Below are 17,619 nucleotides of genomic sequence, written 5' to 3' on the forward strand. Positions count from 1 at the left end.
TGCTTTCCTATGGACGTCCAGCGTCTTATCACTGTGATTTTCACCTCCCAGTCACCAAAGAACTTAATGATACCTCCTCTAAATTGAAATCTTATTGGAAAAGTGCATTCTTCTCCTTCTGTTCCAGCTAAAAGTTGTTGTTTGTCACCTATTTGCTTCTTTGCTTTCTTTCAATGCTATTTGCTTTGTAGAATTGCTTTTGGTAAAGTATGTCTTCCAATAATTATAATTGCACAACAAGATCACCCAGTTATAATAATACTTGTATACAGACTGTAACACAGTTTTCTAAAGTTTTTTTGTCTCTTCCTTTTTTCATTAATCAAATATTTCAGCTGCGAATATACTAGTTTTTGTTTTCTACACCACTCTCAGTAATAACATATTTGTGAAAATGATTTAAAAGCTTATCATCCCCACTTGCAAACGGAATACTGATTGTGCACTGTCAAATATACTTGGACTCGTCCCTCACTTCCTTCCAGAGGTACATCAAATCAATAAAGAATCTTATCAGAACATGATAGATGCAACTGTTCTAACGTATCTGAGACTAGTATGGCGTTATAATGACGTAGATAAGGGCTCTATTGATTGGGGCCAGTGTATAAAAAGACTGAACTTTGCAGAACTGTTGATTCAACAAGAGGGAAAAAACCATTGTAGTTCTTTTGGAAGCCCACTAACAGGTACATTAAATAGAAAAATATTATAATATCACAAGGCAATATTTAGAAAGTAAGTTTAAGATTGGGAACCCCCCATGATATATTATCTGCCTTCTTGGTGTTTATCTTCCAAAATACAGTGTACTGTGTAATATATAACTTGCATGCGGGTGAAGTGGGTTGTTCTAAGAACATTTGGTGGGATTGTGCATTGATTAGACCCCTATGTTGAAGGGCTTCAAAAGAAATGTTATGATTGATTCGGGAAGATAGGATTTTTGATTATACGACCGCTCGTTTTCATTTCAATTTATCTAAATTTTCTTCACTAAAAAGATATCTAATAATTCAACTCATAATGGCTATAAAAGTAGTGCTAGCAAGATTTTGGCTGCAGCAAAAGATCCCTAAATGGTCTGAGGTTTTACATCAACGTCAATATCAATAAACTATGGAAAGCAGGAGGAAGCTCAGCTATGGAACAAAGATATCTTCCGTGGTTAGGGACCTTAATCTAGTTAAACCTTTATACTTTACATTTTAATCTTAATTCATGTATCATGTATCTATTGGTAAGTTCATTTTAAGGGGAAAGAAAGAAGGACCAAGCTAAGGGAAAGGGAGAGAAAAGGAAAGGAAAGGAGAAAGAAGGGAGAAATGATTCCATAAGTACAACAACAACACTCTGTAGGGCTACTGGTTGTCCACATCAAATGTTCATTTATGAAATGCTAGATAACATAATAATTTATGCATATATAATGTACAATTCGGTATATGTATTGTTGTATGTTCTGTTTTGTATTACTTACTATGTAAAGGGAAAAAAAATTAAAAGAACTATATTTTCAAATAAATAATATAATTATCAAACAAATAACTTGCATGCTAAGTTATTCCTTTGTTTTCCTTTAGGATGCATTTTGGTAAGAGTTTGTTGGTCTTCTCTGCCATTATCATCTGTGCCTCAGCTGCACATTTCCTTGAACAAGAATGGAACCTATGGAAATCCGAATACGGTAAATTTTGTCAACTCAATATACATATGCCTAAATAAATATTGTGTATGGTGGCACTCCACTGCGTGTCGAGGTACTACAAAAGAGCACACAATGACTGAACTGCACTTTTTTTAAAAATTGACCATCGTTGGTTTACCGTTTTTTTTTTCAAAAATAAGATGTGTTAACAAATATTGCTACTAGGTTGCTAATATTTTATGTTATAAATCTTCTAAATAACAGGATACCTAATTTAATTTTTATATTTTGCCTTCTGCCTTTCGATCAATTAAAAGATAAATTTGATTTAAGTCTAATTGATGCCCCAACACATGAAAGACTCGAGACAACAATTAGAGAACATTTTGCTCTTTCCGATCAGGATCCGAACGTTTTGAAATTAGATATGACAAAATTAGAAAAAATCGATTTATTAGATCCTTGTCAGAAACAAAGCATCTCCTTGTGTTAAAATATCTTTGCAGGTGATAAAACTAATTACATGTTGAGGTGGGAGAGTGAGCTTGGTCGGATATACTACTTAGAGGAGTGGAATTAATTTTTATTATTGTGAAAAGGTATCACTCAATGTGCAAACCATTTGGAATCCCATTATAAATTAATTTATAGATGGTACCTAACCCCTTCCAAACTTTTTAACATGCAACTTAGCGAGAATAATACATGCTGGAGAGACTGCGGTCAAATTGGTATATTACTCCACATCTTCTATTTGTGACCCAAAATGTTTAATTATTGGCTGAAAATTCTCAAATTAATTAATCACATATAAGAATTTGATGTACTATTATCCCTGGGTCTATGTCTCTTTAAGAAATCTCCATCTAACCTGCCTAGATACAAAACAATGCTAATAATTGCTTAGTAATGCAAATTGATTTACAAACTTAAAAACAAACAGCAAATATACTAAAGGCAATATTTCAAAGGATATTTATGAAACTATTTTTATGAAGTGAATATTATTTGTATTTTTTTATTACACAAAGTGCAAATAAAAATCAGGTTTGCCTAATTGTGCACGTTTGTCTTTACTTAGCAATTTATTCACTTTATTCATGCTTGCAAAATATATTGAAAGACACAATGCTTTTGCGTTAAAAAAGTCCAATAATATTACAAATATGAAACGAGCAAGATCAAGTAAATAGAAAGTGTGTTATGTTTGTTTGCAGGACATTAACCAATTTTATATTCTTTTGCATATTTGTTTGCATTGCAGATTGTCAATCTTTGTTCATTTTTTGAGTTTTTTTTTTATTTATTTGCCAAATAAAGCCTTTATTTGTGTCTAGCTCTTACATGTAAGATGGGAATTTTTTGCAAACATATACAGTTTTACTGTGAAAACTCTCTCCCAAATGTTTCCCAACATACATTATGCTTAAGGAGAACAATACATTTTAGAATTTGTAACAGAAATAGAATATCATCATGATAGACCTGAAGAAAATATTTATTAGTGCATTTATATATTACATATGTGTTGCATATTTCCAATATGAGTTGTCTGAATTCTCATGGCTCTTAAACAGAAAATGTATTATGCTACCACTTGTGTACCTATCACTGCCTTAGAATTAGGAAACCCAGGTTTGAATCCCACCTTACCAATATGACACCTGACAATATCTGCCTGCCTCAAATCCTCATAGATTGTAAGCTTGTTTGAACAGGGCCTTCTAAACCTCTAAATATCCTATATCTATAATTGTAAAGCGCTAAGGAATATTTTGGAATTATATAAATGATAACAATGCTAGTATGTTAGGGATAATTATTATATATATATATATATATATATATATATATATATATATATATATATATTTGTTTAAAGATAATAAATTGTACTGTGACCTTTTCATTGTTATATTTTATTGCAGGAAAAAAATATGTCACACCAGATAGTGAGCTGTTTCGCAGGAAAGCATGGGAGGCAACATGGGATAAGGTGCAGAAACACAACAAGCTGGCCGACCAAGGTCTTAAAAATTATAGACTGGGAATGAACCAATTTGCAGATATGGTAAGCGTACAAATTTGAAAAAATTAGGGTAGCAAAATGATCCATTTAAAGTGGAACTGATAGGCTATTTTTCATTAAATTTCCATTTTCTTATGAACATGGCATGATTATGATAAATTATTACACTCCTCCATTTATTATACTTATATATTATTATACTACCCCCCATTGGCAGGAGAAACAATGAGATAAAAAATATCCAGGTTAAAAAGACAATTTATTTACTTTAACAACACACAACTTTAAAAAAAAAAAAATCAACACGTAAATAAACAGACAAATAGAGAAAATAGGTACATTTAAAGCACACACTATATTCCATTAGGAAGCCAAAGACCCGTACCACATATACGAAGTCCCAACTATGATGGGAGCCCCACTGGTCATAAGTCGTGGAGGCTCCTAAACCTCATGTAGAAGTGTGGATAAAGTGGATGTGCTGAAAAGTCCTTTGTGTAGTGTTGCTTGCCACACTATGAGTTTCGTCACAGTGCGGTCAACTGTGCGGTCAACTTCCTCAGGAGACACTTTATCCACACTTCTACATATTTATATAAGGTATAGGAGCCCCCATGAGTCACGACCAGTGGGGCTCCCACCACAGTTTAGACTTTGTATATGTGAAGGTACTGGACTGTTGGCTTCTTAATGGAATATAGTGTGTGCTTTAAATGTATATATTTCCTCTACTTTTTTAGTTTATTTATGTGTTGATTTGTTTAAAGATGTGTGTTATTGAACTAAATAAATGGTCTTTTTAACATGGATTTTTTTGTAATATCATTGTTTCTCCTGGTTTGAGTACTTTATATGTTTACAAGCTACAAGATAACTATCTGATTGTATACCTGTTGTCTAGCACCCTCTAGTGGAATTTTAGGATATTTTAAAAATTCTCTAATTGTATGATATATTTTTATTAATTTCCATTTGGGAGTGGGTTCTTGAGTCTGAATTCACCAGGTGCTTTCCTAATATTCTTGTATATCAATTTACTTTATACTCATATAAGTTATGCCTAATATACTTGTATATCAATTTACTTTATAACTTATATTGATCACATAGCTAATTACCTCAAATATTCTAAGAGGTTTTAGATACAGAGATATCCCTGTTCTTCTCCAATGTTGATTCAGATAAATATAGACCAACGTAGGTAAGATAGGCAACCTTCGTCACTCCAGATGTTGTGGACTACATCTCCCCTAATGCTTTGCCAGCATCATGGCTGTCAGAGCATTATAGTAGATGCAGCCCATAACACCTGGAGTGATAAACGTTGCCTAACCCTGATTCCATACAGTCAGGGACATATAATGACTTGACCTGACCTTAATATATATAGCTATTGCCCTGTGGTCATCCTCTTAAAAAGTCATATTTACTTGTTGTGTTTGCACCTTGTTTTTGGATGACATTGTTAAATTTATTTCTGCTTATTTTATGTTTACCATATTTCTTATTTCAAAGCTCTACTTTGCTAATGTGCTTTGTATTAAAAATATTTCTTAATACAAGTTTTCCTTATATGACATCTTATATAATAAATTCAATAAAACTATTTATATATGCCTATTTTAGACTGAAGAAGAATCTAAGTCTCAGAGCTGCCTTCGCTTGAATGGGAAATTCACACCATTGGGCCATTCTCAGAACTATTACGGAAAACGAGCCAATATTCCAGATGAAGTTGACTATAGGAAAACAAAATGTGTGACTAAAATTAAACAGCAAGGTCTTTGTGGCTCATGTTGGGCATTTGCAACGGTAACATCATCGATATATTGATGTGCACTTAGCCATTGAGATAGAAGAAAATATTATGCCATATCATTAATATTCTGAAACGTGTATAAAATTAACCATTTGCCTCGCATACATGTGAATATATGCAATAACTTTTATTTTGCAGTGCAAAGTAACTCAAAATTAAATTTAGCAGCTTGCATCTTATCCTTTGCTCAACTGGAAACAACTTTTACTTCTAGGGCTCCATTTCGGCCCTTTTTATCTCTGAAACATTTGTAGCTAAAACTTAATGGATTCATTCCAACAACAAGACAGGTGTCAGGAATGAGGGCTCTTCTGAGTTCACTACAGGGATTCCCTATATATTACTACTGTATATTTACTTTATTTTGCAGTTATCCCCCAAAACAGATATTAATGTAACAATATGTTCCCAGTTATAGGAAGCTGCATTCCCACAAATGGAGTAAGGTTCCTGACAAATATTCATAAGCAACACATTTGGCCAATTTCGGTTCTATGCTTGTATTTTAGACCTTTTGTGAAACATAGCAAGATGAAGCATACAGTATAATGTCAAAAACTTTTATTTTCCTCAACAACAACAAAAAAGATATCCCAGAACAGAATTCTGTGCATTGGGTTAGCTTTCTATCCTAATTTCCTACCTATCCTTTCTATGTTTCAAATTAATATTATTCACGTTCTTAAAGAAAAAAAGCCTAGTGGTCCACTATCGCTGGAAGTATAGGGGACTGAAGCCCTGGATGTTGGTCTCTTTTGCCACAGATCTCTACAGTTGATGGCGGAGGCAGGGGGATATTAGTTTTTTTATATTTTTAATTTAACACCAGCAACATGCTTATCAAATCAGACAGCTGTTATAAAAAAAAAAAGATCAGAAGTATAGTGCTCTGCCTGGCTACTTAACGGGACTGTCAGGAGGGGATATTGAATGGTGAGCACCTCTCCACTAGTTAGGTAGCATGAGCACTGTCAGACAATTAATTCCTGTCTTTAATAAACTGACATTTGTGTTCTCCTTTTTGAGAGCACAGGTAAGTGTAAAACAATGTTTAAACGGGTTGGCATTTTATACATGTGATGACAACAGAACTCCTCTGACACCATAATTTCTACGATGGGATGTAGATTTGCTAGTGATTGTTGTGTTCCTCCTATTGTGTTTTGTACTTATTTCCTTTGCCCTTCTCAACCCAATGAAGACTTCAATAGCATTAACTGGGAAAACTGAATTTAGAACTATTAACAACCCAAATGTGACAGTTGATCTTTAAATTCAAAGTAACCAGTCATAGAAACATAGAATGTGACGGCAGTTAAGAACCATTCGGCCCATCTAGTCTGCCCAATATTTAAAAAAACGTTTAATTAGTCCCTGGCCTTATCTTAAGTCTAGGATAGGCTTATGCCTATCCCACGCATGCCTAAACTCCCTCGCTGTGTTAACCTCTACCACCTCGGCTGGAAGGCTATTCCATGCATCCACTACCCTCTCAGTAAAGTAATACTTCCTGATATTATTTTTAAACCTTTGTCCCTCTAATTTAAGACTTTGTCCTCTTGTTGTGGTAGTTCTCCTTCTTTTAAATATAGTCTCCTCCTTTACTATGTTGATTCCCCTTGTGTATTTAAATGTTTCTATCATATCCCGCCCCCCCTCAATATAGAATATACTACACTATATTCTGTTTTCTGTGCTCATATTTTCCATACTGACTCACCACCATATGAGTTTGAGGACACCCTGTACCCTTTTCCGACCTACACCTATTTACTGCCAGATAGAAGAGATTCTGGTTTGGGAAGTACCAGCTGCTGTACCCGGATCTAACAAGCGCTAGGAACCCCTAATATCGCACGTATTATGTTGTGTATATTCACATTCTCCATTCATCGATTCATTTCTTTGTAATAAAAATGTGTGGATGGTTCAATTTCTTTGCATATTTTAATACATTTTAAAATGGTCCTCATGGAAATTGCATTTTAAGGTGGGCGTTCTTGAAACCCGTTACTGCCTTGAAAAAGATGAGCTACTTGTGCTAAGTGAGCAGCAACTTGTGGATTGCGATGAGGAAGATGAAGGTTGCTGTGGTGGATTACCTGTTAACGCTCTTGCATATGTTTCACACAATGGTATCATGAGGAGCAAAGATTATGAGTATGAAGAAAAGGTATGTCCTTTTTTATTTGCCAGTCAAACATGTACAGTGGCAGACAAGCTAGATAATACTTGCTATTTACATAGTTACATAGGCTGTAAAGAGACACGTATCCATCAAGTTCCGCCTTCCTCATATCTGTTTTTTGCTGTTGATCCAAAAGAAGGCAAGAAACCCAGTTTGAAGCATTTCCAATTTTGCAATAAACTAGGGGGGGAAAATCCTTCTTGAACCCAGAAATTACAGTCAGATTTATCCTTGTATCAAGAAGCTATTACCCTACAATTTATATATTATATCCTTAAATATTGTTTTTGCAAGTATGCATCTAGTTGCTGTTTAAACATTGTACTGACTGATTAAACGACATCTACATCCTTATTGTTCTTACTGTAAAAAATACATATTTTCTTTGCCTTAGACTAGTGATGGCTAACCTTGACACCATAAATTATTTCTGGACTACATTTCCCATGATGCTCAGACAGCTTTTAAAGATTGGATTCTTTTATTATAGTAAGGGTTTACTCTGCTTAATGAATAGCACCTGTCCCATAAACTTCAATGGGGGGAATTGCCAAAAGCAAAGTAAACATTTACTCAATTAAGAGAATCAAGCACTGTGTTGGGAAGTCACTAATGTCCTTATAATATTTTTGCTACACTGTTGTTTTGTTTCTAAGCCGTGCTTCAAATGTAGATTGTTTTGATTGAATTTGTTATAATTTCTGAGTATTGGCCTTTAGGAGTTTCTTTTTCAATAGCCTATTTCCAAGTTCGATAGAATGAATCTTCAGGCGCTTAAAGGGACAGTATAGTCACCTGAACAACTTTAGCTTAATGAAGCAGTTTTGGTGTATAGAACATGCCCCTGCAGCCTCACTGCTCAATTCTCTGCCATTTAGGAGTTACATCCCTTTGTTTATAAACCCTAGTCACACCTCCCTGCATGTCACTTGCACAGCCTCCCATAAACACTTCCTGTCAAGAGAGCCCTATTTAGGCTTTCTTTATTGCAAGTTCTGTTTAATTAAGATTGTCTTATCCCCTGCTATGTTAATAGCTTGCTAGACCCTGCAAGAGCCTCCTGTATGTGCTTAAAGTTCAATTTAGAGATTGAGATACAGTTATTTAAGGTAAATTACATCTGTTTGAAAGTGAAACCAGTTTTTTTTTTCATGCAGGCTCTGTCAATCATAGCCAGGGGAGGTGTGGCTAGGGCTGTATAAACAGAAACAAAGTGATTTAACTCCTAAATGACAGTGAATTGAGCAGTGAAATTGCAGGGGAATGATCTATACACTAAAACTGCTTTATTTAGCTAAAGCAATTGAGGTGACTATAGTGTTCCTTTAACATAAAAATATTTGATTTTGTTGGTTCTAATATTAAACATCTGGAGACACTAGCCATCCTTATAACTATTCATCCACAAATGCCTTTATTGTATAACAGATAAAGTAGCATGCAGATCCCAATTAAGGAGACCACACTGCACATTAACAAAGTTTTTTAAACAATAGTTTAATCAGCTGAGCCAATTTTGATGCGAGCTATATTCTAATGGAAAGCAGTCTATCACAGAACAACTAATCAGGCTGAGGCTGACTGACTATGACTCCCATTATTTTTATCAGCTTGTATTACTTTATTCTGTAGGGTGACCAAGTGTCAATGGATTCATTGTACACAGCTCTGAATGTGCCGCAGTTTGCCTATCTCTTCTCCAAAGCATCAGACTATTGCAAGAAATGATATTGCCAACATTGTTAATCCATTTATTTAATATACTTACAGATATCACTCTTTAATTTGATTGCATTTTTATTAATTGCTCCTGTTTCTGGTTAGCAAGCTACGTGTGGATATAAAAATGATAAAGCAATTATGCTGAATGTGACGAAATTCTATATTTTGCCTGGAGAAGAAAATATGGCAGTTTCTGTAGCACTTAATGGACCCATTACAGTTGGAATTGGAAGTACTCATGAATTTCAGCTGTATAAAGGAGGTAATCATTGACAGTCATAATAATGCAACGATTAACGTCAAAATAGAGGGTTCATTAACTGTGTTCATGATATTGGAACGCTTATATTTAGGTAATTGTATTGATATCAGGTCTAAACAAGGCTCTTTTTTTGTCTCCTACAAAAGTCTCCATTCACTGATCGTCATATGGGCCTGAGTTAAAAAGCCATGTCTTTTGAAGACAAAAACCAAACAAGTATTTACATTCACTAATATAAGATGATACAATACACTTAGCAGCTAAAATTGGCAAACATCAGCACTTACAGATCCCACTTACCTGATTGATAAAAGAATAGAAAGCTTCTATGAGCTTCTAAAATTGAAGTATATCTAAAGAAAATAAATAGTTCATCATGGGTTTCCTCCGAGTCACCAGCTCCACATTTCAGCCTTTTCATCATGACTTGATATACCACAGTGTGCTTAGACATCAATGTGTTTGAATTGTGATTAACTTTGGCTAGCTAAAATGCAGGTCTTCTTCATGAGTGAACCTCCGTGATTCCATTGCAGTTTTTATAGATATTAGTGATATGGATATTGAGGATAACTGAAACAAACACAAAATGGTTTATCTTTATTAACCCCTGCAAACAAAACAGAAAAAAATATTGAGGGCTACTAGCTAGACAAGTATATGCCATCTAACAGTGATCTGTGGTCCCTAGACTCTGTCAATGTGATCAGAATTAGAGAATGCCTCTGTCTCGGGGTGTATGTATAAGTTCAACCCAAATGTATTATTTCTAATTAGTAATTACCATTACTATTAATATTACAAATTATAATAGATTCACACACATTTCACAGTACAATGCACATCACAATTTATTATTTTTCATTTATTGTTTTATATTTCCTCTGTCTCCTCAATCTTACCTTCCTCCTGTTTTTTCCTTTTCTCTTCCTCTTTCAAAATCAGTTCTTCTTTTCTTAGTTAAACTAGGTAAACTAGAAAAATGGTCATGGCAGCTGACCTTTAATGTGTATAAGTGCAAGATAATGCATCTTGGACATAAAAACCCAAGGGCAGAGTACAGAATATTTGATAGAGTCGTAACCTCAACATCCGAGGAAAGGGATTTAGGGGTGATTATTTCTGATGACTTAAAGGTAGGCAGACAATGTAATAGAGCAGCAGGAAATGCTAGCAGAATGCTTGGTTGTATAGGGAGAGGTATTAGCAGTAGAAAGAGGGAAGTGCTCATGCCATTGTACAGAACACTGGTGAGACCTCACGTGGAGTATTGTACGCAGTACTGGAGACCGTATCTCCAGAAGGATATTGATACTTTAGAGAAAGTTCAGAGAAGGGCTACTAAACTGGTTCATGGATTGCAGGATAAAACTTACCAGGAAAGGTTAAAGGATCTTAACATGTATAGCTTGGAGGAAAGACATGACGGGGGATATGATAGAAACATTTAAATACACAAGTGGAATCAACACAGTAAAGGAGGAGACTATATTTAAAAGAAGGAGAACTACCACAACAAGAGGACATAGTCTTAAATTAGAGGGACAAAGGTTTAAAAATAATATCAGGAAGTATTACTTTACTGAGAGGGTAGTGGATGCATGGAATAGCCTTCCAGCTGAAGTGGTAGAGGTTAACACAGTAAAGGAGTTTAAGCATGCGTGGGATAGACATAAGGCTAAGATACGATAAGGCCAGGGACTAATGAAAGTATTTAGAAAATTGGGCAGACTAGATGGGCCGAATGGTTCTTATCTGCCGTCACATTCTATGTTTCTATGTTTTTATGTTTCCAGTTTCTGATCTATTTCCCTTTAAATCATATGTATTTTTCCTACGCTTGACAACCTTGAGAAAGGGTGGACCTAAAGGCATAAGGCAAGCTCCACATCCTTTGTCAAGATTTGTAAGGCATGGGAAAAAAATATAAAAGACAAAGTAGTCCCTACTGAATGAAGAAAAGAACAAACTTTGTAATAGAAAGAGAAGAGGAAACAATAGGAGAAAGGTAAGCTTGAGGTGACAGACACTTTAATGTATGTATCATTACAATGAATAACTAAATATATTAGGTTCACACACATCACACATTATAACAGATTCCATTCTTACTTCAGTTGTACTTTTCAAAAAATACAATCATTGAAAAATCATACATTTTAATTTAGGAATATATGATGGCGATTGTGCTGCACAGCCAAATCATGCAGTAATTATTGTGGGTTATGGGACTGAAAAGGGTGAAGATGATGAAGAAGAAGATTACTGGATAATTAAGAACAGGTAAGAAATTCATTATCAACTTTTGTAAAATGTTTATTACAAATGTAAAAAATTATATTTTTAAACTTGGCAATAAGAGGGTAATATTTGAGTTCACCTGTTCCTTACAATACATTATACATTGTATTATATATTTATTATTATATCTATTATGTTTATTATCTGTAGAGATTCAATATGTGTAGGCTTATTTTACAAATGCTAAACAAACAATAACCCAAACAAAGTGTGATCAACAAGTCAAGCTGAACAAAAAAAGTGAGAAGATGTTCCTTTTCAAGGGGTCCTGAGCTTGATTTTTGTAGAAAGAAACATATTAGTACACATGAGATAAAACATTCTAATGCTATACAGAAATGTTAAGTCAAACTCAAGGGTTAAGCTGTTATTTTGATTGGTATAAAGACTGTTAAGAAGTTAGGATACAAAAAGGGGAGAGTTGAAACAGACGTTGACAGAGTAGTTGGGTTCAGAGATGGATGTTTAAATGGATTCTCTAGTTCCAGGAAAACAAACCCAATTTCCTGGCACTAGAGGATCCTGGAGTTCCCCCCTCCCTCCCATCCCCCATCCCATGTCACTGAAGGGGTTAAAACCCCTTCAGATACTTACCTGAATCCAGCGCCAATGTCCCTCGGCGCTGGGTTAGGCTCCGCCCACACTCCTCCCCGCCAGCTGGCGTGTCAATGGCCGCACGCGAATTAGACCTCCCCATAGGAAATCATTATTCAATGCCTTCCTGTGCAGAAAATCTGATGCTGGAGGTCCGTGAGGATGTCCAGCTTCAGATAACAGACCAAAAGTCCGTTACGAACCTGGAAGCGCTCCCAGTTGCTGTCTGTTAAACAGCCACAGAGGGCAGACTTAGAACTGCAATGTAAACATTGCAGTTCTGTGGAACTGCAATGTTTTACATTGCAGCACTAAGTGAAAAAAGGGATAAAGCACCCATTCCACTTCAATTAGCTGAAGTGGTCTGGGTGCCTACAGTGTCCCTTTAAGGATGAGATTGAGAATATGTTTGAAGAATGACGGAATGACACCAGAAGAGAGAGCGAGTTGGGTGGAATATGTGCGTTTAGCACTGAACAAGTATAAAGTACAAGTAATCAAGTAAGGTTTTGGAGAATAGGGTTTATAAGAGGATCAAAGGAGAACATACCCTGCACCTATTGGGAATCAATCAAGATTCTAACACTCTCATACACAGCTCTTTACTCTACCCTTTTTTAAATGTTGTTGCTAATTGATAAGTACACCATTCACAATCCCTCTGCTCTGCCAGTGACCTTCCACTGTCCTCTGTTCGTACATGTACTGCTAATTCTCATCTACAAGATTTCCAATGAAGCAAACTGCCTCCCTCCAGACTTTCCCTAGTCTTCAATCCTTTAAGAAATCATTTTAAACATATCTTCTGATGAAAGTTATAGCCTTTTTTAAAAAGCCTATAGCCTTTTTTAATTCCTTAAAGATGTATGCCCCTTCTCTTCTAAAATAGGCTGCAATTGAATATTTTTGAATAAGTTGTTCAAATGATTTAACATATTTGGATGAACTTTTAAAAAGATTGAATCTTTTAAAAAATATTTTAATATGGTAATATTTTTGATATATAATTTATATATGAAATGTTTTTATATTTTGAAACAATTATTTTAAAATATTTGAAAAGCTTATCATATATTTTGAGGCCATAATTGGTGATTCCACATCCACTTAAATCTTACCTTCTTAACTCTTCAACTCACCTATCAAACTTTATACTGAATATTGTCTTTCTTCTTTTGTGTTTATAACTCACCCACTCTAGATTGTGAACTAATCGAGCAGGGTCATCAATAACGTCTTGTTTTCTTTTAACATTTGTGATTGTTATATTACATAGTTACATAACTGAAAAGAGACTTGCGTCCATCAAGTTCAGCCTTAAATATTCTCTCATTAAAAAGTGCTGCAAAATATGTGGAGATTATAAGAGGATATTGTAATATTGTTCTCAATGCCTGCTATCAATTTAACAATGTCTATATTTTTCAGTATAAACCACATGCATACGGTTGCATTGTGCCTTTAAGTAACGCACTCCTAAGTGTACAGTGTAAATATATAAATATTGTATAAAAATGTATACAAACAAAAGGATTGAGATTGCTCTAACAATTATTTGAAATAAATTCCACATCAGAACATGTAAAGAAAAGGAGAAAGAATAGAACTAGTATAAAACCTTTAATAAACAAATATAAAAAAGGAAAAATGGTCACTAACAGATAAAGAACTGCTCAAAACATTCAGGCTCAATTGAGAAGCACTCCAAAACAGCTTCCACAATGCAACGATGAGGTATAAGTAAGAAATCTTAAAGGAACATGATAGGGTCAGGAAAACAAACATGTATTCCTGACCCTATAGTGTTAAAACCACCATCTAGCCCTCCTTGCCTCCCTAAATATAGTAAAATCTTACTTGTATTCCAATCTGCTGCTGCCTCTCCCCCTGACCTGTCTGCTTACAGCTGACATCATCAGAAGTGATTCTGTGAGCCAATCACAATGCTTCCCCATAGTATTGGCTGAGACTGTCAAGGATGCAGATCAGGGGCAGAGCCAGCACAAGTCAAACACAGTCCTGGGCAATCAGCATCTCCTCATAGAGAACAATTTAATCAATGTAACTCTATGAGCAAAGTTCAGTGTCTGCACACAGAGGGTAGAGACCCTGAATAGCAGTACTGCACAGTGTGCAGCACTGCCCTAGAAAACCACTCTAGTAGCTATCTAAGGAGTGGCCAGGGGAGGTATCCCTAGGCTGTAATGTAAACCCTGCATTTTGTCTGAAAAGACAGTGTTCAGATTAGAAACTGATTGTCCCACAAAAATAAACCCTGAATAGGAAAAAAGTACATAGAATTAAAAGATAAACTCCCAGCTTACCGAGCACCATACTCTCACAATTCCGCTTCCTGGGGGCTAGCTTACAATGTCCTAACCTGATGACACGTTTCACAAATACATCATCTTCCTCAAATCACCAATCCAGCTGACATATCAGTGAAATGTGTTATCGTGTTTAGCCATTGTAACCCCACCCTTGGAAACGGCATTGCGATTGTATGGTGCGCAGTGAGCTACATTCCAAGAAATTTCTCTGTTTTCGCAAGTTTTTTAATATTAACCTAATGTTAATTCAGATATTAAAGGAGCACTATAGGGTAGGGAACACAAACATGTATTCCTGACCCTATAGTGAAAACCACACATTTAGCCTCCTCACAATGCGTTAAAACTCACCTTATTTTCAGCTCTCTACGGGTCTGCCAGCGCAGGCCCCACCTCCTTGGTGACATCATCAGAATTGCAGCTTTTTAGCCAATCCAATGCTTTCCCGTGGGGAAATCATTGGATTGGTTAAAATCGGCAAGGAGTGCGGCCAAACGCCATTTTGGCCAATCAGCACCTCCTCATAGAGATGTATTGAATCAATGCATCTCTATTAGGAAAATTCAGCATCCCCATGCAGAGTGTGGAGATTCTGAACAGCAGGGCTGCCTACTGTGCAGCATTGAGCCAGGAAGCATCTCCAGTGGACATCTGAGGAGTGGCAACTTGGAGGTGTCCCTAGGGCCAATGTAAAATGCCTGAAGTCAATGAGTATACTCACCAGAACAACTACATTAAGCTGCAGTTGTTCTGGTGACTATAGTGTCCCTTTAACAAATTCTGATTCTAATCAATACACCATTTTTTTTATGAATAAACCATAAATAATATTGTGATTATTATCACTGCTAAATATGTTTCTTATTTTATCATTTAGTTGGGGTGAAGCTTGGGGAGAAAATGGTTTTGGAAGAATGAAGAGAAATGTAAACAAGTGCAATATAGCCGACATGGCTTCTACTATGGATTTCACAATGCCTTGAAGAACAGCGTGTGCAGCAAAAGAGCAATCTTATTGTACTTACTTTGTTTATTAGAAGCTGTAATGCTTTGCAATTTTGAGCTGTACCCCATTTGTATATGGCTAGCAATTTACTCTTTATGTTTCAATTTCTATTAAAGACACATTCTAATTTCATATGAACATTTTAATTTCAGTTTTATTTTATACTAATGGGGCCTTTATTGGTATGCTAAAAATGCAATTATTTTTTTAAAATTGTCGCTGCCTTCTTTTGATTTCTACTTGTTGACTATTATGGACAGTTGTCTGACAGCACTATAGTTCATCCTGCTTTTATTTATTCCTGTCTGCTGTTTACGCGGATCATTTCACATTTATCTTTGCCACCTTTTTCATGGCTTATACTACAATATTTCATATATATATATATATATATATATATATATAGTCAAAGATGAAGTAGGAGCACTCAAAAGGACTTTTTCGGTGATTTTAATGTGGTAAAAAAAGGTTTACAACCAAGTGTAACGCATATCAATCGACGTTTCGACCCCTAATGGTCTTTTTCAAGATCAAACAACAAGTGAAAAAACAGCATTTAAATATCAAATACACATGTATACCTCACCAATCGTGTGCGAGTGATTAGCCAAACCCGGAAGTGTCCCAACGCCTCACGTGGTACTGGGCGTGCGTGATGACGTGCATCATGGTTGCTAAGCAGCGAAACTGTACCCGGAAGTGTCCGGTCTTCATTCAAACTACTGGGCGTGTATACTAACATGCACCCCAGTTGCTAGGTGATGGAGTGTGAACTCCCAGGGCTAAAATACAGAAAGCAAACCCTCGTGAAAATGCTATAGACAAAATTTTTGGAAGATCTCAAAGACGAGATCTAAATTTGAAAAGTTGAAAAATAAATAAAAGAATACTTAATACGTATTTGTCACGACTAGTAATGTGGTCCAGCACGCAGAATCTATGTAAACATATACATAAGTCAGAAAAGGAAAAATAACAGGACAGAGCGTAAACCGGACCTTAGAATGGCCGGACTAATACGCTAGAGACAGAGAATGGTCAAAGGGAAAGCCGAGGTCAAGGAAGCCAGAAAATACTCAATACCGATAAGACAAGCCAAGTAAGGGAAACCAGAGATCAGAATAACCAGGGAAACGCCAAGGATCAGGATACCAGGAAATCAGAAACACGAAACTAGCACTTTCAGGAAACCAGGAAACTGAAACCACGACATGGCAAAGTACTAGGGTGAATTAGGGGTTTAAATACCCCTCTCTAAGCTATGATTGGTCAGAGGGCGACCTCTGACCCCAGAACGTGCGTGTGCGTTGACGTCGTGACGTCACGCACACGTTAGTATAATTCTCGGGGGCGGGGCTATCCTTAGACGCGACCACGTGGTCGGCGCCATATTGGATTCGGGCGTGATGCCCGGAAGAACTACACGCGCGGTTCCCGGCTCGCCGACGAGCAGGTAAGCTCGTGTAGTCGGAGCGGTCGTGCCGGTCGGGCACGACCGTGAGGCTCGGCGGGCCGGTGACCGCAACAGTACCCCCCACTCGAAGACCGCGCACCGAGCGGGAAGGACCCGGCTTAAGAGGAAAGCGGTTGTGAAATGACCGGATAAGACGGGGCGCATGGACCCGGTCAGCAGGAACCCAACAACGTTCCTCGGGACCATAACCCTTCCAGTCAACGAGATAGGACAAGACACCTCTGGATAATTTGGAGTCCATGATAG

At 36.3% G+C, this 17,619-nt stretch overlaps 1 protein-coding gene across 1 annotated transcript; it reads left to right on the forward strand.

The window, feature by feature from the left end:
- Positions 1-603: 603 nt before the first annotated feature.
- On the forward strand, positions 604-16,029 carry LOC134601394 (uncharacterized). Its single transcript, XM_063445869.1, has 8 exons — positions 604-689; positions 1,584-1,687; positions 3,577-3,719; positions 5,304-5,489; positions 7,487-7,669; positions 9,509-9,668; positions 11,837-11,951; positions 15,771-16,029. The coding sequence occupies exons 2-8, from the start codon at positions 1,585-1,587 to the stop codon at positions 15,874-15,876; spliced, it is 996 nt and encodes a 331-aa protein (XP_063301939.1). The 5' UTR covers positions 604-689; position 1,584; the 3' UTR covers positions 15,877-16,029.
- The last annotated feature ends 1,590 nt before the right edge of the window (positions 16,030-17,619 follow it).

The sequence above is a fragment of the Pelobates fuscus genome, chromosome 3 (genome assembly GCF_036172605.1).
Source record: "Pelobates fuscus isolate aPelFus1 chromosome 3, aPelFus1.pri, whole genome shotgun sequence".
In the NCBI taxonomy this organism is placed as follows: Eukaryota; Metazoa; Chordata; class Amphibia; order Anura; family Pelobatidae; genus Pelobates; species Pelobates fuscus.

Excerpts from the sequence above, each read along its gene's own strand:
- LOC134601394 (XM_063445869.1), top strand. The coding sequence starts at position 1,585 with ATGCATTTTGGTAAGAGTTTGTTGGTCTTCTCTGCCATTATCATCTGT. Across the intron at positions 5,490-7,486 it reads CATGTTGGGCATTTGCAACG|GTGGGCGTTCTTGAAACCCG; the intron begins GTAACATCATCG and ends TTGCATTTTAAG. Across the intron at positions 9,669-11,836 it reads ATTTCAGCTGTATAAAGGAG|GAATATATGATGGCGATTGT; the intron begins GTAATCATTGAC and ends ATTTTAATTTAG.